Source organism: Megachile rotundata, chromosome 1, assembly GCF_050947335.1.
Source record: "Megachile rotundata isolate GNS110a chromosome 1, iyMegRotu1, whole genome shotgun sequence".
Taxonomy (NCBI): Eukaryota; Metazoa; Arthropoda; class Insecta; order Hymenoptera; family Megachilidae; genus Megachile; species Megachile rotundata.
Genome location: NC_134983.1, coordinates 2,301,371 through 2,328,650, shown reverse-complemented (window position 1 = coordinate 2,328,650; position 27,280 = coordinate 2,301,371). Strand labels below are relative to the sequence as shown.

The 27,280-nt window shown below is 31.0% G+C and overlaps 2 protein-coding genes across 2 annotated transcripts in view; both read right to left on the bottom strand.

The window, feature by feature from the left end:
• Positions 1–7,530: 7,530 nt before the first annotated feature.
• On the bottom strand, positions 7,531–18,054 carry LOC143263910 (uncharacterized). The gene is made up of 3 exons (XM_003706615.3): positions 15,777–18,054; positions 12,088–12,292; positions 7,531–9,934 (listed from the first exon to the last, which is right to left on the bottom strand). The coding sequence occupies exons 1-3, from the start codon at positions 16,070–16,072 to the stop codon at positions 9,656–9,658; spliced, it is 780 nt and encodes a 259-aa protein (XP_003706663.1). The 5' UTR covers positions 16,073–18,054; the 3' UTR covers positions 7,531–9,655.
• A 140-nt stretch (positions 18,055–18,194) lies between these two features.
• The window catches only part of LOC100884043 (odorant receptor 49b), a 32,190-nt gene continuing 23,104 nt past the window's right edge, over positions 18,195–27,280 (bottom strand). Inside the window, exons 9-10 of the mRNA XM_076534516.1 lie at positions 20,088–20,158; positions 18,195–19,597 (exon numbers count right to left, since the gene is read on the bottom strand). Coding sequence (XP_076390631.1) covers positions 19,546–19,597; positions 20,088–20,158 — 123 coding nt within the window. The 3' untranslated portion in view covers positions 18,195–19,545. The remainder of the gene's footprint in view (positions 19,598–20,087; positions 20,159–27,280) is intronic.

Genomic DNA, 27,280 nt, shown 5'->3' with positions numbered 1-27,280 from the left:
GGGGCGTTCACAACGTCCCTCTGAGGCCTCCAAGAAACCCCGTTAGGGAGATGTTAGGCATCTCCTGTTGTGAGGGTCGACGGACAAAATTACTTCGGTAATTTTCCGAGACGTACAGGTTAACCCAAGAGCAAAGCCACCAGGTTTTCGAATCGGTTTCGAATCGATATTATCCGCAGTGGGGGAAGGTCCACATGACTCGGCGGGGTCCGAGCCGCGACAGGTTAAGACCCCTTATCACTCTTTCGATAGCTGTCGCTCGGTTCGGTCGTTCCGTACTCACGCGTCTCGTACCCGATAGATATAAAGCGATACAAATTTAATTTTCTTTTCCAATTTCTCTATTATTATCAATGAAATATTGCGTTCCTTATTTTCACAAATTATTGATTATTTCATAGTTAATTGCAGATTATTTAATATTTATTCCTTATTGCATTATTGTTTAATTGTTATATTATTGCAAATACGTGTTGTAATCGTTTATTATATATATTATATATTATATATTTATTATATTTATTATACATATATATATCGTCAATTATTTTGTCAATTATAGTCATCGTCACTGTATTACAAATTGTAACTCTTGTTTTCGTTAATAAATACCTAATTAATCCCAAACCGGTTTGTTAGTTTTTGTTATTTTCCTTACGGTCAACACCTTTATTAATAAAAATATACCAATTTTGTTTCATTTAAAATCCGATAAAATTCCTGTGCAACATGGGTCTATTTTTGATCTGAAATCCTGTACCTCAAAGAGTTAAATAACTAATCCTGAGACTTATAACTTCTAATTACAAAATTCGTTAAAATGATTTTATTAAAATGTACGTTAATTTTAAAAATATTAACGTAATATAAAATATAAAAATACTGGTTTGTGTTCTATTTTCCATTGGTGCGTTTGTCTGATTTATTTTCGATTTAAAAATAAGTGCGCATAATATGTCGATGTTTTTATTATTAACAATGACTTCATAAAACTAATAAAAATTATTTATATTTAACATTAATATCTATTAGCAAATAAATAAACATTCGCTCTCGGGCAGTCAAACCGATCAGACGTGTTGACAATAGCTCGCGAGTTCCTGTGTGTATAATTTAGCCTACTGTGCCGTGTCGGTGCGCGGATCACCACACAATAACGTTAGTGTTATCGGTGAGTCTTCTAAATACAGAAGACCCGTCATGGAAGTCATGGAATTTGACAATATATCGAACCACACCCAAACCAATACAACAGTTCAGCCTACAAAATCGTACGCATCAGCCACGGTAAGCAGTGTTTTTCCAACCAAGGAACAGGCAGTAATAATCGACGTCACAGACGGAGCTACTATCAAAGAATATGCACAAGCCGTAGCAAAAATCATTGGACCCAACGCCATACGATTTATCTCCCGCATATCTAACAACAGAATCTGGGTTTACCTCGATAGTAAAACAACAACAAAAGCCCTCGTTACCAATTTCAAATCACTGCCCATCAACAATACATTCACCCCAGTCAGATCCTTAATTAATCTATCACAACGAATTGTTCCGTCCAACGTTTCTCCTACCATACCACATGACTACATCGAAAAAGTACTAACAAACCATAACATCAAACTGACTTCGAAACTATCCTTCCTTAGAGCGGGATTACAAGACCCCGGTCTCACCCACATGAGCTTCAGAAGACAAATTTATATAAACCCAGATAATATCCATAAACTCCCTAAATCGTTTCTAATCACGTACGACGACACACAATACAGAATTTTTGTATCAACTGATAAAGTTACCTGTTTTTTGTGCAAACAAGAAGATCATATCGCAAACCAATGCAATTCTCAAACTGTGACACCAATATCAAACCCAACAGACAACAAGGAAACGAGAAATAACATAACACTAAACGAAACTGAACCAACGACAAGCATCAATAACTCACAATATAACATAGACTTCACAAATAAAAACCCAACCACAACCGACATCAGCGAGACAGGAAAAGTCCCCAATGTTAATATTCCAGACAACCCCTTTACGGCTAACTCCAGCGCAGACAATAATCCAATACTTGCTATTGCGAACCCTCCAGTTCAATTAAAAAAGAGACCACTATCAGATACCTCAGAAGAAGACCAACAGCCAACAAACAAGCCCATCTCAACACCCTTAAAACCATGTGCTAACGACACTAATCCTAACGATAAACCTGCACCCACCACTACGAAAAAGAAACCCAAAGCAGCCAATCACTATCAAGAATCATCGAATAAATTGACGACATTTTGAAACCAGCAAAAACAGCTCTGGATGACCCCTCAAACCATCTTATCCTTAACTATTCTCAACTGAAAAGTTTCTTGGAAAATGCTATCAGCACAGAAAACCCAAACATTATCGCAAACGACTACACTTCCGACACGAAAGCATTAATACATATGCTTCACCTAATTTACACCCTAATGCAAGACCAAAGAATGAAAAACAGATTACACCGATTAATCAAAAAACTAGAACCAGAATTCGCAACAACAATCTCACTACAAACCATCCTCTCGAAAGAGGGGAACTCATCCTCCTTAGATCCAAAACCCCTATAAACCCAAGATACCAATCAAACATCCATTATGTCACTACAAATTATCCAATGGAACTTGAATGGTTTCTACAGCCATCTCGAGCACCTCCAACTACTAATCGAAGAATTTCAGCCACAAATAATCTGCCTACAAGAAACTAACTTCAAAAACCATAATTCAGGTAAAATCAAAAACTACAAAACCTATTTCAAAAATCGCAACACTGCCCATGCAAGCGGAGGAGTCGCCACCTTTGTCAGAAATAATATCCACAGCCAAAAAATAACAGTCTCATCCAATTTAGAAGTTATCATCACTAAAGTAACATGCCCTAACACCTAGATGAATCCAAACTCAGTCAACTAATAAACCAAATTCCAAAACCTTTCATTATACTTGGCGACTTTAATAGCCACAATATCCTCTGGGGATCACATAAGACCGATTCGCGAGGAAAATCCATGGAAAATATAATAAACTCAGCAAACCTGAGCTTACTAAACACTAACGAACCCACTCACTTCTGTTCGGCATCCGGTCGGTTCAGTGCAATTGACCTATCCCTATGCAGTCCAACAATCACTCAAGACATCACATGGAACACAGTACAAGACCTATGTATACGACAGCGACCACTTCCCTGTAAAGGTGACATGCAAACTAAACCGAATCACTGAAACTAATAAAGCCCCAAGATGGAAATTCCAAAAAGCTGACTGGGATATGTTTCGAAAAGTCATATTGGACTCATCCTCCCTGCTCATTGAAATAAACCCGACAAATTTAAACTTAGCACTCGAACACTTCTCAGAAGTCATCATTGCAGCAGCCAGTGCATCCATCCCGAAAACAAAAAACAACACCAACGTCAACGCCAAATATAATCCATGGTGGAATGAAAAATGCGCACAAGCTGTGAAAAACTGCAAACATGCTTTCAACCAGTTCAAAAAACATAAAACCGCAGAAAACCTTATCAACTTTAAAAAATATCAAGCCATATCCGGTAAGATCACAAAGGACAGTAAAAGACGATCATGGATAAACTATACCTCAACTCTCAATCCACATACCCCTCCCTCAGCAATTTGGAAAAAGATAAGAGCTGTCAAAGGTTCAAATCAACATTCCTCAATACCAGCTTTAATTAAGGAAGACAACTCTATCTCCACCGATCCAAACGAAATATCCGAAATCCTGGTAACGACATTCCAGGAAAACTCCAGTGACTGCAACCATTCAAAACAGTTTCAGAACTACAAACAGGAAACTGATTCTAACGCGTCGAAGTCACCAATCATAGTCCAAGAAACACCTTATTCCTCCAGCCTACATTCACCTATCCAATTTGATGATCTGCTATACTTCCTAAACAAATGCTCGAATACTAGTCCCGGACCCAATGGAATACCCAACATTTTCCTTACCCATCTCCCACAAGAGGCGCTTAACTACATGCTAGCAATATTCAACTGCATTTGGTCCCACAACATCTTCCCAACCAAATGAAGAGAAGCTGTTGTCATCCCAGTCCTGAATCCAGGCAAAACTCCAACGGACCCCAACAGTTATCGACCGATCGCTCTAACAAACACAATGTGTAAATTAATGGAAAAAATTATATACTATAGACTCCGATGGTACTTAGAATCAAGGCATCTTATCGCTAAACAACAAAGTGGCTTTCGACAATTTCACTCCACATATGACCACCTAATAAATCTGGAAACGAATGTATGCGACGCCTTTGTTAATAACCAGTATGCAACAGCTGTTTGCTTAGATATAGAAAAAGCTTATGACATGGTCTGGAGGAACCCAATCCTAAGAATTCTCCAGAATTTTGGCCTTTGTGTAAACATCCTTAATTTTATCAGTAACTTCCTGTCTATAAGAACTATCCAAGTTAGAGCCAACAACGTCCTATCCACCACAAAAATTCTAGAAAACGGAGTACCTCAAGGCTCCGTCTTAAGTGTATCGCTATTCCTAATCGCTATAAATGACATACTGGACAACATACTAATCCCGGTCAAAGGACTTTTATTTGCCGATGACTTAACCCTATTATGCAAAGGAAGGAACCTCCATACCATCCAGATTCAACTACAAGAAGCACTAGATAAATTGCAGAAATGGTCACTTACATCAGGGTTCAAATTTTCTTCCACCAAGTCTAAAATAATTACCTTCAGCAGAAAGAAACAACATGCGAACATAAAACTAACTCTTGATCATCTGACAATCAAGGAAACATCTTCTACCAAACTATTAGGATTAACATTTGACTCTCAGCTAACATGGACGCCTCATATTAATAAACTCAAAACTGATAGCTATCAATGACTTAACACACTTAGAACAATAGCTGCAAATAACTGGGGAGCCGACCTCAAAATCCTACTCCTAACGTATAAGGCAATAGTGAGATCAAAACTGGACTATGGATCAATCATATACAACTCAGTCAACACCAACATATTAAAGAAATTAGACCCTGTACACAACAATGCTCTCAGATTAACTGTGGGCGCCTTCCGCTCTAGCCCGATCAACGGCATCCTTAGCGAAGCTTCAGAATCTCCACTACGAATCGGAAGAAAATACCTAAGTATCAAATTTGCAGTCAGAATCGCCTCCCACCCACAGAACCCAGTCTTCCACAATGTATTCAGAAATAACAACCTAAATCACTTGCAGCAAAAGAAAAGAACACCTTATCCACTCTGCTACAGAATCAGCAATTATTTGAAGGAGCTTGGCATGGAAATCCAGCTCAGATCGAGCAGATCTATCCCCAGCATCCCTCCGTGGACCTTTCCAAGAATTAACACTAACACCTCTCTACTGAACTACAGTCAAAAGAAATCTAATCCAATCATGTTAAAGGCTATGTTTCAAGAATTAGAAGCGGGACTCGCAAACCACGTGCACATATACACAGACGGGTCCAAGGCACCAATTGGATCCGGATACGCAATTGTCAGGAACCAGTCAATCGAGAAAGTTAAACTTCACCACAAAACATCTATCTTTCTATGCGAACTTCAAGCAATTAAACAAATATAAATTTTGCAATTTCCTGTAACTCTACAAGCGCCATCTCAGCAATACAGAAACTATGGACAAGTGACCCTGTCATCCAAGAATGTCAAGAAGTCTATACCAGATCAATCCAAAAGAACAATTCAATAACAATAATATGGATTCCTTCCCACATTGATATAAATGGCAATGAAAAAGCAGACCGCGCAGCTAAAGAAGCAGCCAACTCAAATACCCCCAACCACCTCGACAACAGCACACATCTGGAAACGTTACTGTCCACTCTTAAAGAAAAAATTAAAAATTTTTGGAACAAAGAGTGGAGTGCATTAACAAAACCCCGTATAAAATTAATAAAAAACGACTTTTACGAAAGATCCATTACCTGGAAATTACCCAGATCAGACCAAGTGATAGTATCTCGAATTATTATAGGCCACACTAAACTGACCCAACAACACCTCCTCCACAAAGCAGACCCACCAATATGCGACACGTGCAATGACCACCTCATATTTGATTTTTGATCGAGTTGTTAACGCGTCATCAGATTCTCGGAGCTCGCTCTGGGTAGTTTCGTAGCCAGCGAATAGCAGGCTTCCTATTTGAGCGGCTTGGTCTCTGAAGCCCGTGTCTTTTGGGCGACAGTTCAGCAATTACGATTTTATAATTAGAGTCAATTGATTTGCTACCCTGTCGGACTTATACTGTTCACCTGATTCTGGTATCGTTGGGTCGTTCTAGTAGCCAGTGAACAACAGGCTCTCCAATTAAGCGATCTGGTTTCGACTGTCAGTGTTCGTTTTTAGCTAAAAGGATCATGAACCATTAGTTGTAGAGTCGAATAATTAAAAAGAGTAACTGTTCCGAAGAAGTAATTCCTTAGATTCAGATAAAATTTGGTCATTTGAGTTAATAAAGAATACTGTTCTGACTCTAGCGTAATTTCCGTAGTCGACTATACCGCGTTAGATTTTGCGAAAGCGTATTTAGGTACACTTAGAGAATCACACTTAGGTCGGATTCCTCGCAGCGGTAGACTATGAAGCGCTAATATTAATTAATTTCGTCAAAAGCATTTATATAAATCACAACCGTACAAATCAAGATAAATTTTGTCATTGCGATAGCTTCGAACACGAGAATCGAATATATAAAGTATTAACCAGCGAGTTTCATTTCGTTAAATTCACGATTATCTATTACATATTGTTTAATTTGTCAAGTTCTATTATTTCTATTATTATCATTATATCAAGATGTATCTAGTTTCTTTGTTCTAATCAATCATTTATAATCTATATATTTTTCTTTATTTTGTTGTTATTGTTATTTGTTAGTTTTATTTCTTATCGTTTTATTGAATAAATCTTATTGTTGAAAGATAACAATAAGATAAACTGAACCTAGATTCCAGGGTCGTTATAATATCATCATCCACAGCAGAAAATATATTTCAATCAGGCAACGGCATAATATAAGACCAACCCTAAAGGACAATCTGAAGGATAACACAACGATCCAAAATCTACTACAGTACCTCAAAATGACTAAATTGTACAACAAGCTCTAATAATGTATTCTCCGAGTCGCTAATAACCCTTAGCGATTGATGCGACTTTAAACAAATAAATGAAAAGAAAAGTAAATAAAATAAAATTGAAGACCTTTTCGTAATGTGTATTATATGCGTTTAGCATTTAAATTTTAATTTATTACCATTTAAATGTTTCATATTAGAGTAAAAAGTATCAATCCCCTCATTAATATTTTCGTAATTTTAGAGAAAATATTGCTGACGATAGAATCTATTATAATCCTCCTGACAAACGAATCGATTTCTCGAAAAAACAAATTAAATTGCTTTTCAAGCTAAAGGAATATGAATAAAACAATAAGATAAAGTTTTTCATATAGGTATGGTATGCTTTATTTACAATATTTTACATCAACGTCGATTTTTTCAGACTTCTGAAATCGTTAAATAGTTACATCAAATCGTTGTTACTTAATACCTGTTTCTATTCTTAGGTCACGTATCACCTAAGTTATTCGTAATTATTATTCTTTGGCTTTACCCAATATTTCATTCATGGACGGTTCAAAATTATCATAAAATTTATAAATTATAAATTACCCTAATAATATGCCTGACTAGCTACAAAATATATAAGTAATACACTAATTGTAAGAGTATCTTTAACAATTAAACACTACAGAAAATAATTTAAGTATTTATAATATCAAAACACGCAGCTGTATTTTAAAAACGGTGCTCTAGAAGGTTTCGCAACATCGTAATCGTAATCGTTCTCATCAAATATTTAAAAATGAATATCTTCAATATGTTTAAAAAATTTTTAAATATTAATATTAATTAATATTATCAAACATTTTTTGCAAATTGTTTAACTACACTAGTATTGATTAATTTAATTACTAACTATGAATATATGTCGAAATAATTATAAAAAAACTCAGCTAATAACACAAAACTTCTAAAAACTACAAAGGTAAAGATTGTGAAATTTTTAAATAATAATGGCACTAAACATTCTTCTCAATTATTATTAATTAGCTACGTACAGTGCTAGCTAGTAGTAAATCTAATAAATCATTCTATTGCATGTATAATATAAATGTTAAAATATAATTATTTATGCTAACATACAAATAATTTATTAATCTCATGCACCTTTGTATAAAATATTTCTTTGGATCATTAGCCGTCTTATTTGTTTTGATATGATCTATAAGTAAAAAATAAATATAAATTACAATACACTTTAAATATAAAGAAAATTAATTTTCATTGACACACACAACGCAAATTCATTGAAAATTAAATATTAAATACATATACATATAATTAAACAATAAAATCAATTTTCTTCCTATCACCGTGTCCTACAATTCGAGATCCAATACTTAATATACATTACAATTGCGTTTAACAAAAATTAGATAAATTAAAATTTACAAAAGCGTTTATACAATAATGTACTCTCTTTTTGTTTCGCTCTAATATTCTATAATCTTCACAAGTTTATAAAATTGATTTTAAATTTTCCATTTTCTACATATTTCTCTAACGTTTATAATGTTATAACATGCAACATATCTACAATAAATGATTTTTAATTAATCTCATACTTTAAATACAATTATTTAAGAAATCAGTTAATTATTCATTAATACTATGTGAACATATTCAGTGTCACTGGTACAAAATGCTGTTTAATAGAAGCACAGCTTTGATTAACTAAGAAATGATAATTTTCAACTTAATACTTTGAACGGTGTCGGATTAAAACCCTTAAAATTTAAAAGGTTTCAAATACTTAAAAGATACATGTACATCTAAGTAGATATAAAATAAAATATTTTCACTTAAATATAAATAATTAATAAATTAATAATTTTATTTTTCTTTAAATATAAAATAAAATTTTATTTTTCGTAATGGAACTTTTGGTCTTAGGAATTTTAGAAATCCGGAACTTTAGAATTTTGAAAAGTTAAACCTTGAAACTTTGGACTTTAGAATTTTCGAAATGTAGCGATTCGAAGATTTTTATATCGTGCAAGTTAAACTTCTAAAAGCTTGGTAATTTGGAAATTTAAGGATTTCATAATTCGAAATTTGTGGATTTGAAAATTTTCAAATTTTCAATCTAAACTTTTGGAAACTTAAGAACTCTTACATTTTGGAATTTCCTTATGACAAAGAGTAGTGCTGTTTATTCTTCGAAGAACTTAGTTACGAGATAACGAAGTATTACGTTTGTTTTTGATAATTGGGACTCTTCTATATTTAGAAAAATAGGAAGTAACAATTAAGAAAATATCTCAATCATTCATTAAATAAATTATAACACAAAAAGATTGTGATGTTAAATCCACTGCCTGAAATAATTAATACTCTGAATGGATCGAGGCACCGATTCCCAAATTTGAAATATTTCAATTTTTTTCTTATTTTGTGCAAGGAAAAGATAATCTCAAATATAATTTCACGTAAACTGTTATTGCCATTTTTCATCGTGTCTTTGTAGAAGATCGCACAAGGCTGCGATATATGTTTGTGCCATTTGAAGAGTTTCGAATTTACTCAGTTTGTGATCTGCTCCGAGACTGGGCACAACTTCGCGTAACTTATCGAACGCGTCGTTTAATCCATTCATGCGACGTCTCTCGCGAGCATTTGCGGCAAGGCGCCGACGCTTCAAGACGCTAGGTGACGGTGGTATATCTCTGGAACGTCGTCTTCCCCTTCGAGGACTATTGGTAGGTGATATCTGTTTCTGAAAAATAATTGTAAAAGAAAGTGTGCTTACATTTCGTCTTTCTTAATAAAACTGTACCTAAACTGCAAGAACGTAGAAATTTGGTAATTTATACTAAAATATTTTATCTGTATCATTGCTTAGTTTCATTTAAGAAGAAATCTTTGAAATTAATATCAAGGGATGATTACATATATGTATAAGCAAAGTTATTCGCAATATTGCCCTGAAAACCAATTTCGAGGACACCAAAAGTGAATGTTTTCTTCTGTACGAATGTTCTTCTTACCATTGCTATTAATATTTTTTTCTAGTATAATATGACATGTGACGTTAAAATAATTTGTTTATATACTAAAAGGTTACTTTATAAAAAGCGTTAAAGATACTTCATTTTCTTATAGAATAATCTAACAAAGCACGCAGGTTTGGTTATGATAGTTTTGCATTGCGATCATGAATGAATGCGGCGAAACCTTGAGGATGGACAATAGTGCTCTTGAAGGAAAAAAATAACATTAAGAAAACAATTATATAGAATATTTTCGAAACTTTTTACACGTTTAAAAAAGAAATAAGCAATTATAGCTTATCAGTTTTTTATTTAGCTTAGTCTCTTATTTTGAATAATTTTATAATGGAACCTTTATAAAAATATGACTAACAATAAGTTGTCTTTTAAAATAGTGATGCTCAATTAAAAGAGCCAGAATGTTAACTTTTCAAATCTCTAAATCCCTAAATTAAAAAGTTTTCAAATTTCCATATTTCGAAATTTATAAAATCCCGTATTTCGAAATTTCATGTATTAAATTACTCATTCCACGTTCAAAAAATTCAAGTCGTTAAATTTAAAAACAAACGAGTTTTTAAAAGATTTTGTCTTAAAGACTATATGTATAAATACTTTTTACAAAAATTCTAAGAAGCATCATACAGGGCAACTACGGCTAATATGAAATACTGCAATAACTCAGAAAAGAAGTAATAAAATTTATCAGTAGCAATATAAAATATTTCGTTATAAACATAAAACAATCATATGAACATTTGAGTTTCAGTCGAAAGCGTACAGTCGAATGTAAATCATTGTTTCTCCTTAGGATAATTATTATTATTCTGTTAAAATACGTATGTAGACAATATAGTGCATGCTGAGTGTCTTTCTCGTAACATCGCATATGCGTGCATGGTAGTACCGTTCGACGAGTCAATTTCATAAATTCGAATGTGAGGTTCGATGATTACAAAAATGAAGTTTTTACGAGTACAGCAGTTATCAATAGACTTCATCACAGTGTTGGGTGCTCATGTATTTTTAGACAATAATAAATACCGTATGTTTAATAAAATCGAATTTTCGAAGGTGCAGGATTGAGACAGATGCTGATGTAAACAAGCAAGATGCCCATAAAAAAACAAATGTGAATCTGCGACGTTAACTACATACATATTCCTCGTTAATAATACATAGTACTGTAAGTTATATTGCTATCTTTCAAAGCACATTATAGTGACAATAAGATAAATAGACCCAACGTATTCACATGTAAACAATATGCTGAATACATAAACAAAGGAAAGTAATATCATGTAAGGCAATATAACCAAAAATAGTTGCCAAAAATACTATTTGCCTTTTTCATTTAAATAATTTTGGAAGTTCCAAAAGTTGGGAATTCAGAAAATTTGAGAGTTCAAAAATTTTGGAATTTAAAAAATTATATTGAGAATTTGAGGTTTGAGGATTGGAGGATTTGAGAATTAGAAATCAAAATTAAAAAGAAATTTTTAATTTTGAGAATATGAGAATTGGAAATCTGAGCTTTTGAGAATTAAATTTTTTTTAAATTTGAGTTTCTTGAAAGCTTGAGAATTTTAAAATTATGAATTGTAGGAAGCTTAAAAATTTGGTAATTTAGAAATTTGAAGTTTTCAAGCGTAGAAAATTCGAATCCATTTGTGTCCACAGGTGCATGTCCATATATTGCTTTTTCGCGGATACAGTTGTCTATTAGCAGTTTGAATCGTCACACGAACGACATTGTATTGCGAGTTATCTCGCCCATAGCTGTGCAAGGATTGAATGAAACAGGCTGCGTATATGTATAGTTATAGTGATAGCAGTAGTTTTCAACTGGACAGTTGAATCGCTTGATGTCGTAACTCACCTGTGCAGACGTAACAGGTTCCCAACAGTTTCTTCGTTGCTCAACGTTCATTCGCATTGGTTTGCCGGTGTCGAGGGTCTGACACTTCTGTTCTTGAGGTGGGGTTTCGTAGCAATAGGCTGGTGAATGGTATTCCACAGAACTGTCCTCATGTAGTATCGAACTCGGAGAAGCAGTGTGACTTATCGTGTGTTGGGGTTCGTACCTAATAAAATTGTATCGAATTTCTTTATTATATTTTCAAGATATTGTTCATTTTAACTAGGGATGAGTTTGAAACATATTTTTAAATTCTCGAAATTCAAATTCAAAGTTTTATAAAATTTAGGAACTCTTGAAAAAAGAGTAATATCTTATTTTGAGGTCTGATGCCAATCAAATTTTTCAAGTTTATGTACATCACACAGCTGCTCTGCAATTTTGCAATCGACATCGAGTGCCAATCTGCTTATATGTAGTCCTCAAAAATTTCTAATTTTCTTATTTGGATACCAAGAGTTTTAAATTATGAAAAAAATTCATAGTTCTAAATTCCTAAAACTTGAAAAGTTCTTGTGTTCTTGAGGTTTTAAGATTTCGACTTTCAAGAAACCCATCCCTAATTTTCATATATTACATAAATATCCTTAGTGCGTGAAAATGTAAATTTGTGTTTTGTGGTATTTCTTACATTTAAGATGTTCATAATAAAAGTGAGAGTACTTCATTCTTTATAAAAATTTAATTTACATTTTTTTTAGTTTTTGCATTTCGCACATATGAGGAATATAGCAAATCATACTTTTCTTTTAAATAGAGTTGCTATACTTTCATTATAAATAGGTCACTTAATTATTTATTACATGAGAGTTAACGGTCAAGTTGGGTCAATTATAACCCAAACTTTCAAAATCTTAACAATAATGTTTCAACTAAAATTAAATACATTTACGAATGAAAGACGTTAAAAAGACGTTTTATATAGGCTAAAAAGGGAATAGGGTATATTTGGAATGTGAAAATGACAAAGGTTTACAAATAACATTTTACATTTTCTATTAAGTAATTTTCAACCAATAAATAATCATATATCTAATTATATGCCTAATTATAGATATATCTAATAATATATTACCTAATAAATTATCAAATATATCACAAAATTGGCATAAATTCTTCTATTAATAAATATCGGTAAATGTAAGTAAATAAATGTATTTTAAAAAATATTTTCATACATAGTGACATATCATACTTTGTTGTATTACCATCCATCTTTGTTGTGTTTCCATGCGAACGAAATTATATTATAATAAGTTTTTTATTACATTCTGTTGCAAATATACTACATAAAATAATGTAAGTACTATGAAATGTTCAAACTTTGTGACGCATAAATGAATAATCCTTTAAATGATGGAATTATCGAAAATATTTTTTATCGTTTGTAGCTATGGCATTTTGTTGGGTCCAAAATATTGCAAATTTGCAATACTATATTATTATACTGTTAGCATTTTTTTTTTGTAAAAAATATTTCTTTATTAGTATTTTTTAATTAAAATTACTTCTGAAAATTCAAAAATGTATTTTCTTGTAATTAAAGAAACCATGCAACAAAAGCGTTCAGTAATAACCCTACTTTAAAAATGTCTTACACTTTTCATATTATATAATTTCTCCTTATATTGTTATAAAGAAATTAAAACAAATTTAATAATATTCTATTACAAATTTCAATGAGTCAATAACAATATATTATACACATTGATTCATTAATAGATTGTCATCATACACAACTATGTATCATACTTCACATAAATTATATAAGTATAATTGTAATTATAATTATATACAAAGTTCTCTTATACGCCAAAAATAAAAGTCCAGACCATGAACATTTTAATAGTTTTGAAAATAAATACATATTCATTTTATGTATAAATTATGTACTATATATTACATAATAGAATGTAAATAAATATTAATACATACATACGATTGTACTTTCCTGAAGGCGTATGCAGAAAAACAAGTTAATAAAGAGATTATAAAATTTCAGATGTAAATGTTACATTGATACCAGAAAATATTGAAATCAGAAAATGTCACTTATAACATACAAATTTAAAATTTAAAGCTTGAACCAAATGGTCATATAAACCCATTATTATATAAATAACTTCTTTTATATAAAATTATTAGTTATCAGTTGTAACAATTATTGACTAATTTCAAAGCATATAAAATTCAACACGATTTGATGACATAAGAATACCAGAAAATAACGCATATGAGCATCAATTTGAAGTTTAAGAGTCGATGAATATAAATAAATACTTTGTCAATATTCACAATACAAATTGATTAATTTCGCAACTTATTATTGTTCATGAACGAATATTCAATTTCCAGTTTAGGAACTATAATGCCTCACATTCAAAGAAAAATAATTATCAAACTGTAATTTTCTCATTAGATAAATAAAAAAATTGTTAGAGTATCGTGATATGTTGAGAGATGTCGCGAATTGACAAAATCAGCATTCATTTGTCAATGCATCGCGAATTGCAGAGACGCGCATTTTGGCGGCAGTGCGAGTATAGACGCCGTAAAATAAAGACGTTGTAAAACACACACTATTAATTTTATATTAAAACTGCGTAAAACCCAACAAAAGTCTATTAACATCATATTTAATATTTAATATTTGAGCAGTAAATATTTTGAAATTTAAAAATTGTAATCAAATATGGCAATTTGGCAAAGAAATAATTTAATAAAAGATATTAATTTTTATATTGTAACTTTTAATATTTGTCTAATAACAATTACTATGCCTACTATAATGATACGTAATTTATCAATTTTACAGTTATACGTAGGGTTCCAATATTTTACTACTAATGTTCGTTACCATAATTATTATTCGATATCACATACAAGATGTTCCAATTCCGTATAACTGTACTAGTATATTTTATAAACAAAAATAAGAAAAAATGTTTATACGAACGTAAACCTTCAAATACATTATTAAAGATTATTAAAAAAATGTAAAAGTTGACAAATATTTGTATTAAAATCCTATGTTTATACAATATTCTTGTATCAGTTATTTTTTGTAAAACATGCTGGTTAAATTTTATATTAAACTGGGATCGAGAAATAAAACAGTCCAAAATCATTTTATACTTTTGTTATAACTCTATTAATAAAATGTTGAAACGTATATTAATGTAATATTCCCCTTGTATTTTTACGAATGGAATTCTACGGATAGAATTTGATGATAAAAACTAGGACACTGCATATAATCTAAGATTATTTCTTCTTCTTGCATGTTTTTATTTAAAGTTTAACTTGAAACTTATTTACTCTAATTGTAAGTATCTGTAAAATTGTAGTACATGTCTACTGTTTACTTTGTCTTTACATTGTATTTCTTTTTGTGTAAAGTGGTTTTGCCTGTAAATAAATAATTTACTTCATATTTATATATTCTAAGTTTTACATTTTTCAAAACTCTATACTTCCTATTTTCTAACATCTACTATTTTCCTTCGCATCAAATTTTGATATTAATTTTGTAAATTTTATTTAAATGTTTAAGTGTGCTGTTAACTCAGTTTAGCCATTCCTTAAACTTCAAATTATTATGTCATAAGTGTTATTTTGCAATTTAATCCTGCAATCGAATAGTAACTTACCTCTGCGGCGTTACAGGTGTCAAAACACTGAAAGAACTTCTATCGTAGGAATCTGGAGTTCTCGAATATTTTATGACTACTTCCTTCTCGTAACTGATCACTTCAGTTTCTTTTCTAGGTGTTAATTCACCTTTGTGCGCATAATTTTCTGTATATGGAACTTTAATGGGATCGTAACTAGGAGAATTGTATGGGGAAGGATACAACGTATCGTAAGTTCTTGTTGTAGTAGGATATGTATTCGTTATTATTTCAGTGGAAATTGGATAATCTTGATGATTTGTCAAAAGAGCCATCCTTTATTAAAATCAGTCACTTTGTTTCCTCGCGGGAACTCAACTACACTTTGAATATTGTTTGGTCACAATATTACGTGAAATATGTTCTCCAATGATCCATAAATTTATTTGCATTAAATTTTAGATCAAATCAATGTATAAATGACCCTTCACAATCATCAACATCTTGAAAATGATAAAAATGGAATTCAAATTTTCAACACAAATATTTGCTAAAATTCAAGGTTGACTTTTCAGATCATAAGTTCACAAACACTTATATCGTTCGATCAATAACTACTGTTTAACAAGTCAATATTCAACACATTCATCTCGATGATCCAAGTTGTTACTTTCGCCCCGTTGTTACAAGTTCTTCTAAAACGACCGCACAAGTATCATGAAAACTCTTAATTTTCCACCTTCAATCTCGAACTCTGTCTATCTGCATATCACACCGAACAAAAGAGTTACATTTCAAGCAGCACATTGTGTCCGATTGAAACATCACCGTTGAGGTCGTTGTTGATTTCTAGCTTCGTTCAGTACTAACAAAATCACTACGAACTAGAAGCGACCACGTTGAGGCAAGTATGTCAAAGTCGTGCGATTACTTCAACAATAGGAAGAAGTCAGTGATCCTCGCGGTGTAAAGGCTGAGGTATGAGTGTGGCGCGTGCCGCATCGTCCTTCAGCACATCAACATATGGTTCCCATTTCGTTTTATGTCCATTCTATAGGTGCACCTGGTGGGCCCATCCTGGACTCTTTCTGTACCTACCCTCTCTTCTTCTTTATCCTACAGAAAGCTACCGCCGCCACCACCGCTCGTTTTTTCCCTCTTCCTTATCTGCTCGACTTACACAGAAGCTGAACACTTCCTGAGGAAGGAGGCAAGTTAGTACGTACCTGTTGATTTAGATAACGGAGGCCAAAGAAGGGGGGACCTGTTGATTTAAATTCCGCTTAAAGAATCTGTGGAAGGGGTACGGCGTTGTTTAAAGGGAGAACATCGAAGAAATTTAAAGAGTACGAGTTTTGTTGCTGAAGTATAAAAATATTAATTCATTTTTTATCTAAAACAAATTTACCAGTGCCCAAATTGAACCCCAATAAACAGTTAAGTGAGAATTTTGTTGATAATAACATTTTTACTTATTTTGAACGTTTGCATTATTCAAAGTGTAATAGCAAATTGCATTAACTTTACGTATGTACAATTACAGGTGTTTATTTAAACTTAATAGTTATGTCACGCAAAAATATTATTGTACAATATTTCAAGATTTAACGTTTTCAATCTCATATTATAATCGTACAAGCAAGTGAGGAAGTATTTTTGTTAAAGCTGTAATTAACTATATTTGTCTAAATAATGAAATTAAGTATTGTATTTATCACTAATATGTAATAACATGACACTGATCAATTAAACACCATCGGTACAAACAGATCTTCATACGAAACTGAATTATTAAATGAATCATCCGTAGTAAATTTATTATACTATCTATATTTATTCTATTAAAGTATATTTTATAATCTATACACTTATGTTAATATTAACTATATAAGAATGTAATTCTGCTTATCTTTAACTGGTAACATTCACATTGCACGAGAATTACATACCTAAATCGCGAGGACATAAGACCCCAGCCACTAAAAATGTTTCTAACAAAGAAGCTACTCATTATTTGAAGTTGATAAAAATTACAAATCATTTTTGAAAATTGTTTTAACATATTTTACAGCTGATTTAAATTTAAACATTGAATATAAAAAAATAATTCAGAAACATAAGAAAATTGAAATAACGGCGACTTTCACAGAAAAATTTCAAATCTTCCACAGTTTATGGAAAAAGATAACAAATGTACCGGGATCTCAACGAAGGTATTTATTTAAATTTTCAGAATATAAAATGGATGAAATTAAAGCTGAATTACCTTCGATCGTTTCATACCCCAGTGTGATATGAATGGTTAATCTCAATATAATATCAACATAACCTAAAATTTCATAATATACTTTTTTACACTTTTTTCACATTATAAAGTCACATATGTAAGTTCTTCAGATTGAGAAGAAGAAGGAAAAAGATTATATGCAAAAAAGTGTTCGCGAAACAATAAAAGCCTTAAATAATCTTTTTATTGACAATTCGATACAAGTTACTAGTGAAAAGTTTCATGTATCAAAATGAGTTTAGATGAAAAACAACCTATGTAAAATTGCAACCTTTCATAAAATATTACTGTTTCGATTTCTCTTTATTAAATGATATTAAGTTAATGTGTATTTCATTATTAAATTTATTAAACTAATATATATTTAATATTTAAAAGAGTAACAATTAATAACTGGTACATGCTATGAATGTTGTATAAGTATAAACATTTTCAACTTTTAATTAATTCAAAATTTGTCTTATCAGAAATGTAGATTCTTGTTATTTGACCTGAAAGTAGAAATTTTTCCTTGTAATAACCTTTTCCTTATTCTTTTGATTATTATGACATTTACCGTAATAAGTATGATGTAATTTCTGAACGTGCTTCGTAGTTCTACAATACGAGGCTCATTGATTTGAAAAATCATAATTCTTAGTTGAGAACACTTTTGTTAAAATTCGATACAACTTTTAAAATTTTGATATCTACTGTTTCGCAACTAAATAGAAAGTACAATAAAAAAGATTCGGTTCTACCATAGTCAAATAAAGGCGAAAATTATACAAATACAGGAGTCCAATGTGTGAGTTCCTAATATGAGATACAGCTTGTTCGTTTCTGAAATTTATTTTTTCTGTATTTTTTCACAAATTGGAAATATGAGATCTATATCTCTACCGCCATAATTTGCATAAAGTCACTCATGACATTTCATACATGGTGATCCACAACTGACTATACAACAGTAAAGGGGACTTAACAATTAAGTCGAATATAGAAAATAAAACTTGTTCATATCAAATCTGATTTTAAAGAAAATTGAATTTGAATGTTCGTTAAAATATTGTTTTATTTACCAAGTTATTTGGTTTCTTCAACGATTAATGGATATTGTAGATTAGTACATGCGATTATTAATATTGATAAAATCATTATTATTAGTCCTTCATAATGTTGTTAATTAGGTCTGTAGTTATCATACATTCAACTACGTTCGTCATTAGTACGTCTACACCTACATTGTTATGTCTATCAACAATATCATGAAGAATAATACCTAATAATCCATTTTAACGCTACTAATAATTACACCCATTAATAGGCAAATTAACGAAAAGCTTATTGAAATTGTCATCTTTTTTTTATAAATATTTTAACAAATTTTTAAATTTAATTTTCTTAAAAACTAAGCCATATATACAAAAATTTTATGTTATATTTTCGATTTATTTGCTCGTATAGAATCACCCCTTATCCTGTTATGCCAGCAATTACTAACCACCTTGCACATTTTAACATTAAGAATATAAAATTAATTTAACCGTTAAGTGTATAAAGTGCTGCCGATGGGCGTAGGAAGACTGCGATGCTGAAAATATAATTTTTATGTGTTTAGAAAATACTTATACGGATGTTAAAAAAGAAGTTTAAATATTTCATTTAAATATAGAAAAAGTTCAAATAAACACGGAGAAAATATAAATATTTTAAAGTTATAACAATAGTTGGTCGTAATATTCAATGACGAAACGATTAAACAAAATCGTTTAAATAGAATTTTATCACTATACTTGATTTGAATATAAAAATGCTCTAAGTAAGAGTTACAAAATTCATAGCAATCAAAATATTAAATATATTGATATGAGTCACGTTATATTGTAAATTGTTAATTATAATTGTTATAATTTATTTTCACACCGTGTTTAGTTCTATGTGGATTCATTTGTTTTTGTGTGTGTTTTTTTTTAATAGTGTAATTTATTACTGCAAAACTGAAATGTCATATTTCAAAAATATGAATTTCAATGTTTTCAACAGAATTTTTTCAAAGGAAGTTCATGCAGAAACATACTCACGTATTGTTGACCCTAATGATTTTAATAAGTGAAGATGATGGGATTGAGATACGATCTGCCTGTCCTAAAAACTGAAAGATGTGGGTTCTTTATTATCTGATCACGTGAAAAATGAAATAAACATTTAAAAAATTTGTGCAATCAACAATACACCGTATGTTACTAACTTTTACATTGTATGAGACATTGCCATTGGAAATATTTAAACAAAAAGTGTTATGATGATAGACAGTGAATTTTTAAACAGGAACATACTAATGCAATTTGATGACAACCATATCATAAAATAGTGTTTATATTATATAAATTTAAAGGCTGAAATGACGATAATAAGTACATAAATGTTTCACCAATATTCTTTATACCAAATAGCTGATTCTTCATTGAAACAAACAAGAGATTAATCATTTTAGATTTAAATATTGTTTATTATGGACTACCTATTTAATTTTTAACGGCTTATGAATCAAAATGACAATAACATTCCGATTCATTCTTGAATAAATAATCTGCAGTTTTCAAGTTATATTATTTTAGTTTATGCATTCTGTAGATGAATGAAAACTGAAAATTTATATTTCGCAAATATTGGAAATTGAATATTATTGGTTCATGAATAACATTAACTTGTAAAATTGGCCATTTGCGTTAAGAATATTCGTGAACCATGTACGCAGTAATTTTCATTTAACTTCAATCTTCAAATTGACGAATCACGAGTACCATTTTCCTATCCATTAATGTTATAAAATTACGACGAACTGAAATCTGTTATTAAAATTGAAATAAATCCAAATTCTACATATGCATTTTAATCGTATATAATTCACAATGATGAGTATTATTGGAAAAGTGATTAAAAATAAAATGAACACAACATAGCAAAAAATAAATCCTGGCTCTTATGAAAATTTCAGAAAACATTTTACGTACCAATTACACTATTAGAAAATGTTAAAATTTTAGGTTTATATACCTACCGTTAGTAAGTAAAAAAAAACTTTATATTATTCTCCAATATACGAAGAAATAAAAAAATTTTTAAAAAAGAACCAAGGGTGACAATGCAGACCGTGATGAAAATTTACTCCCAATTTCCGATTTTCCGCCCTTTGTCTCGTGTAAAGGAAACGCTTGGACAGACATTCGCTGTTCTGTTAGTTAATTTCAGTGAAACAGCAGATGCTTTTATAATGGAAGCTACGGAAATGTAATAACTGCATATAATATGCGTATCTTGTTCGTGGCTGTAATAAAAAGAACATACGAAGGAAGTGAAAACAAAGAGAAGACAGTGCATTTTATGTGGATCAACGAGTCTTACTGTGCGTATTGTTCTGTTACCGTTATATCTTTGATACCACTCTTTGGTAAATGTTATTTAGGATAATGAATAAAAAGATCTCAAATTCGATTCATTCGTTATTCATTTATAACAAATAAAATGAAATCATTCGACAGGAATAAACACATTGAACTTAATTATCGTTGTTTAACTATTGTCCGGAATTTTTATATAAATAAAGCAAATCAATTTTTTTTTCTGATCAGTTACAATATATGGATACTAATCAAAAAATGAAGTATAAATACAATGCATGTGATACATATTTGAACTTCAAATTTCTAAATCCATAACACGAATTTTAGTTTTTCTGCATGATAGAATGAAATTTTTCTCAATTTCTCTTATAGTTTTGCTATAAAAAAGGCAGCCTTATTATTAATTTTTACTTTGGACATCCGTCCGTTCTTGTTACAGTCGTTGTGTAAAACTTTGTTAATAAACAATAATAACATAATACATATATTTTACTGTGCAAGAACTGTATTATACTTATATTTGCTACTTTTTCGACAAAAAAGGCATTCATTGCATAAGGATGAATATTTGCAGACATTACTCTAAATAACAGCTGAAAAGCAAACGTGTATATGTATATTAAAATTAATTAATATACTTCACTAATTTGAGGTGAAGTGCAAATAATATAAAAATAACACTTTTGCGTTCAATCAACCACCTTGCTGTAATTTTAAATATTATCTGTAATTATTATTAACATATTATTTCTTATTTTCAGAAGTATGGCAATAAATACTATTGTAAACTAACTATATAAAAATGGTTATTTCAACGAAAAAACTAATAGAACTTTTTTACAGAAAATTTCCTAAGTTACAAATTTTATAATAACTATTTTTGTCATAGATCTAATAGATGACGAGGTATTTATTTTTCTACCATCTGTAAAATTTTGAGGAAGCATCACATTATTGAAAGTATTTAACAGACATTTCGGTAAATAAAGTTAATTATTCTATCATTAATTAAAGTTAATTAACTTCACTAATTTGCGATTAAATACAGATAATATAAGAAGAATATTACTGCATTTAATCGTGTCGCAGACTGTATCGTTAAATACAGACTAAAGAAAGTAAAAAAACTAACGAAAAAGAGGAAAATTAGCAAAATGCAACGGTTGTGTCTTGGGGCGAATCGCCTTGAGACAATTAGAGATATCCATCTTGCAGCGGGATCTACCCCTGTTGAGAAGGGGCCACTGGCACGGCGCGTGCCTTGAGCTCTGAGCCAACGAGCAACTGGGACGCATGACGAAAGGAGCCGCAAGGTGTTACCCTGGCGAATGCTGGAGATTTTAGGATAAAGAGCGCCGACTAGGGGGAAAAAAACTGTCTCGGAAGCACTCAGACGTGAAGACACAGACCTTCCGAGGATTGAAGTCCGTTAACCCAAGGAGGACGTAAGTTCTTGAGAACAGAAAACGTTTATCCTGTCAATTTTCTTGTGATGTCTTTTATTTAACGTGAAACAACTTTTTAACACCTTGTCTGCGTATCACGAAATTTTTGGTACTCCCTAACTGTTTCCGGTATAGAGGACGAAGTGACACGAGTTTTGAAAATCAAGTAATGAAGTCTTGATATTTTGTGCTATATTTTATAGATTTAATAATAGATATAATAATAGATCAAACTAATCATTTTTACTACCTCAAGTATTTTTATTATTAACGATAGAAGTGAATGTTGCGTAGTATAAAGGAAATGTCCAATGATTTATTGTTATTAATTAAACTTTTGTATTTTATTTCCGCTAATGTTTAACTACAATAAATAAATATATTTTTTCTCTGTACACAAAATACAACTAGGAAGGCAGATAGAGTACTTGCCTATCTTGAGGAAAACATTCAACTAAAATTGTGTTAATATTTTGTGCTTGAAAATAAGCATAACAAACTTAAACTTGATATAAATTTTTCTATTTTCCTGACTGATAGTTTGACTGAGTACAGTTAATATTTGACATATAACGTTTGTTGCTATTCACAATTTCAAGTATTTGCGAATGATTCAATATTTATACGTTTATCTGCGCAATACATTTATATTGAATACTGCAATAGAGTATCCAAATGTAACCCAATTTACTTCAATGTTAATCAGCGACGTAAAACTTTCACAAAGATATAATTTTACGAATATAAGAGAAATATCCTAATGCTGCGAAAATTTAGAAATCTTAAAACGTATTTAATTTCCGCAAAATACTGACGTCCCAACGCGCGTGGCCTGAAGCAAGTGCCCAATTTGCCCAGCGCTAACAACAGTAACTGCACATATGCTGCCCCAGGATTCATTACGACGATGAAAATTGGTTCTCGATGAATAAGCTCGTAAACTGTGACGAGTCGTTAACAAGTTTTTATCGAGGTTCGAATGACTTCTTCGATAGATACATGAACGAAAATCAATTAACCCCAGGTGGAAGGTGGGGCACGTGCCGAGTGTGTGATAGATTGGTGGTACCGTTTTCAGTGTCGACAATGTATTTCTCCGGAAAAAGAATCGACTCTCGAGGGCCATATGGTGCAGCAGGCGTATGATACCACTCATTGTCAGTGCACGTGGAACATCAAAATCGTACCTTTGCTTCGTGAAATGCAGGATTCGGAAACATATTTTAAAACGAAGGCACAATATACAGTAATGTGGTTAAAAAATAATAAAGGAGAAAGTATAAATATGGAGTACATAGTCTGGTGGTCAAGGCAATGCCAGTATAGTCATAACTGAAAAAATCAAGCGCAGAAGTTTAGTGAATTTTGCATGGAACGTGCTGCATAAACGTAGATATTGTATACCTTATAAAACTTCCAATTTCTTTTCTTTTTTCTAAATGAAAGAAAAGTCAGACAAGTAGAAATTAAGTTAGTAATATAAGACAATGTTTTTTTGAAAGAACAAGTTATGAATTCGCTTTAATGAGAAACTTTACAATTAAAATTAAAATGTCGATAAGAAATTTGAATTACCTGTATATAACACTGTACAACAAATTTTGACTTTTTTTGGATTTCGTAACGGCTACTATGAAATTCTTATAGATTTTTGCGAGCTGAATACGAATCTGAAATCCGTTTTTCTCTAGGACGTACAGTTTTTGAGAAAATTAATTTTAAAAAAAATTGCAAATTTTCAACTTTGGAAACTTTTTGTGCTTTTACCGTAGCAGCTATTCAGTGGCTTTTTACACGAGAAGAATCTGTGAATTTTCCTGAATAAAACTATATAAATTGTTATTACATTGTAAATATTTAAATATGTTTAAATGATGATCAAAGTAAGAAAGACACCAAAAACGCACTAATTTTTCCTGATATTTTTCAATTTATTTAAAAAACTATGGGTCTAGGCGAAAATCTAACCATCGCACATGACAGAGTAGACATTTGTGCAGAAGAAAGTATCAAGCGAAGTTACAAAATCACCTTTGCTTTCTTTTTATAAAAAAAATAGTTCAGCAAAACACGCGCCGCTGTCAGTGGTACTCAATGTTGGTGCGGCGCAGCAGTCGCCCTGCCTATTGTCTTGGAGTAACGAAATAATTATTTCGCGACTGCCACGCCAACATTGAGTACCATTGATAGCGGCGCGTGTTTTACTGAACTATTTTTTTTATAAAAAGAAAGCAAAGGTGATTTTGTAACTTCGCTTGATGCTTTCTTCTGCACAAATGTCTACTCTGTCATGTGCGATGGTTAGATTTTCGCCTAGACCCATAGTTTTTTAAATAAATTGAAAAATATCAGGAAAAATTAGTGCGTTTTTGGTGTCTTTCATAGTAGCCGTTAGGAAATCAGTTGGCTGTTGTACAGTGTAATAGTTAAAGACAAAATATCTTTGTATATTTTTAAAGTTAGTTTAGCTTTTATACTCTGCATCTACACAATTGCAATGGACCCATAGTTCGAAAAACTGCAAATTGCATCGTTTGATTCAGAACGACGCGACGTCGTTATATTTTTTTTCAGAGTAGTTCCTAATAAATCATGTATCTCATATGACTACCAACTTGTTATCTTACTTTCTATCAATTGATCACAATTTAAAATATAATATACATGAAGTCTATATTAATATTCTTAAGATTCGATTACTATAAAAATCATAAAGTACATAAAAGTAAACCACACTAGAGCATGCACATGCTTAAATTGTTTGTTACGGTTGAATTAAAAAACGTCTATTAAATAAGAAAATGGCAATAGACAACTATGATATAAAATAACATTACAATCTTCTATATTTCTAGTTATTATCGAAAATCTGAGTATTGTATATAAATGAAATCTGCGTATTTCTTATTTCTACCCTATTTCATATTAGTACTTTCAATATTACAAGCATCCGTCAAATGACACGGTTAATTAATTCCGTGCTATTTATAAGGAATCCAGGCTTTTCCTGTAACTTTCCTACTCAATTCACCTATTATACATTATAGATATATAGGGTGTCCCAGTTTTTTTCCGGCCAAACTTTACAAGCGCGTTCTGCACACAAAAGTAAGAAAAAATGTTATATGAACATTTACTCTTGAATGTGTTATTAGGAGTTATAACTAATAATACAAAATTATAATGAACTGGCATTTCGTCGACACAGTGTACAAATGTATTATATCTCTATTTCTATTTACAGAAACTCTTCCCTACTTGCTCAGGTAGTTGATATCCACATTTTTTATTAATGTTTTATTAACAAGTTAACATTTCAAAATGACGTCCGTTATTACGAATACGTACGTTGTTTCGACAAAGTGCTATTTTATTATAATTTTGTATTATTAATTATAACTCCGTAATAAAACATTGAAGAGCATATGTTTATATAATGTTTTTTTCTTACTTTTGTATGTAGAACACGCTGGCAAAGTTTGACTGGAAAAAACTAGAACACCCTATATATTATTGATAAATTATACATTATAGATATGCGAATATTATTGTAAGATTTTTGTATAACTCAAATTCTGTGTTATTCAAAGATTGTCGCAATTTTTAATCATGCTCTTCGCAACTTCGTGCAATTCAAGTACCATATTATTTGAGAGACACATGTACTATATTACTGTTTTACTACTATAAAAATAGATGTCACTCTTTATATTATCTCAAATTCATAATACATTGTTTAAATGAACGAAATATATGAAACTTGACATACTTCATTTTCACTTATTTAATACAGGAATTTGTAATCATGTTTGGACTCATTATTCTATTTACCTGATTATAAAATCAAAATGTCCATATTTTCTATTCTTTGCACAAATAAGGAAACAATAAATGTCGATTCAGAGGGAAAACCACAGAATTAAGAAAACTGTAACGATTTTAAATATTGATATTAAAGAAAATTTCATAACTTCATTATGAAAACCAATAAAGTAAATTGCACAAATTGTTTATTTTTGAAGCATCATTAGCTGTAAAAAGCATTCATGTAAATCTCTGCATTGATAAAAATAAACCGATCCAATATCTAATTTGAGTTATGTGGCATGCTAATTTAAAAAATGTGATGTTGGGAAAAACACATTTAAAGTTTCTGATCTTTTACTTTTTGTAAACTGATTAACTTTAGTTGCAATCCGTCCATGGACATTTTTGAGATACTAAACTGTCGATTTGTGTAGAAACAAAGAAAAATTGTTCGATTTCCCCTTTATTTAGATTCCCATTCATACGCTCTTTGAAAGCCATACTACTAGTACCATCTGGTAGCCAGCCACGAAATTAACCAAATAGAAAACTCGGAACGTAAAAACGAAAGATGGTTATTAGAAATTAAGAAGTGCTTTAAAAACGTTGCTAGTCACA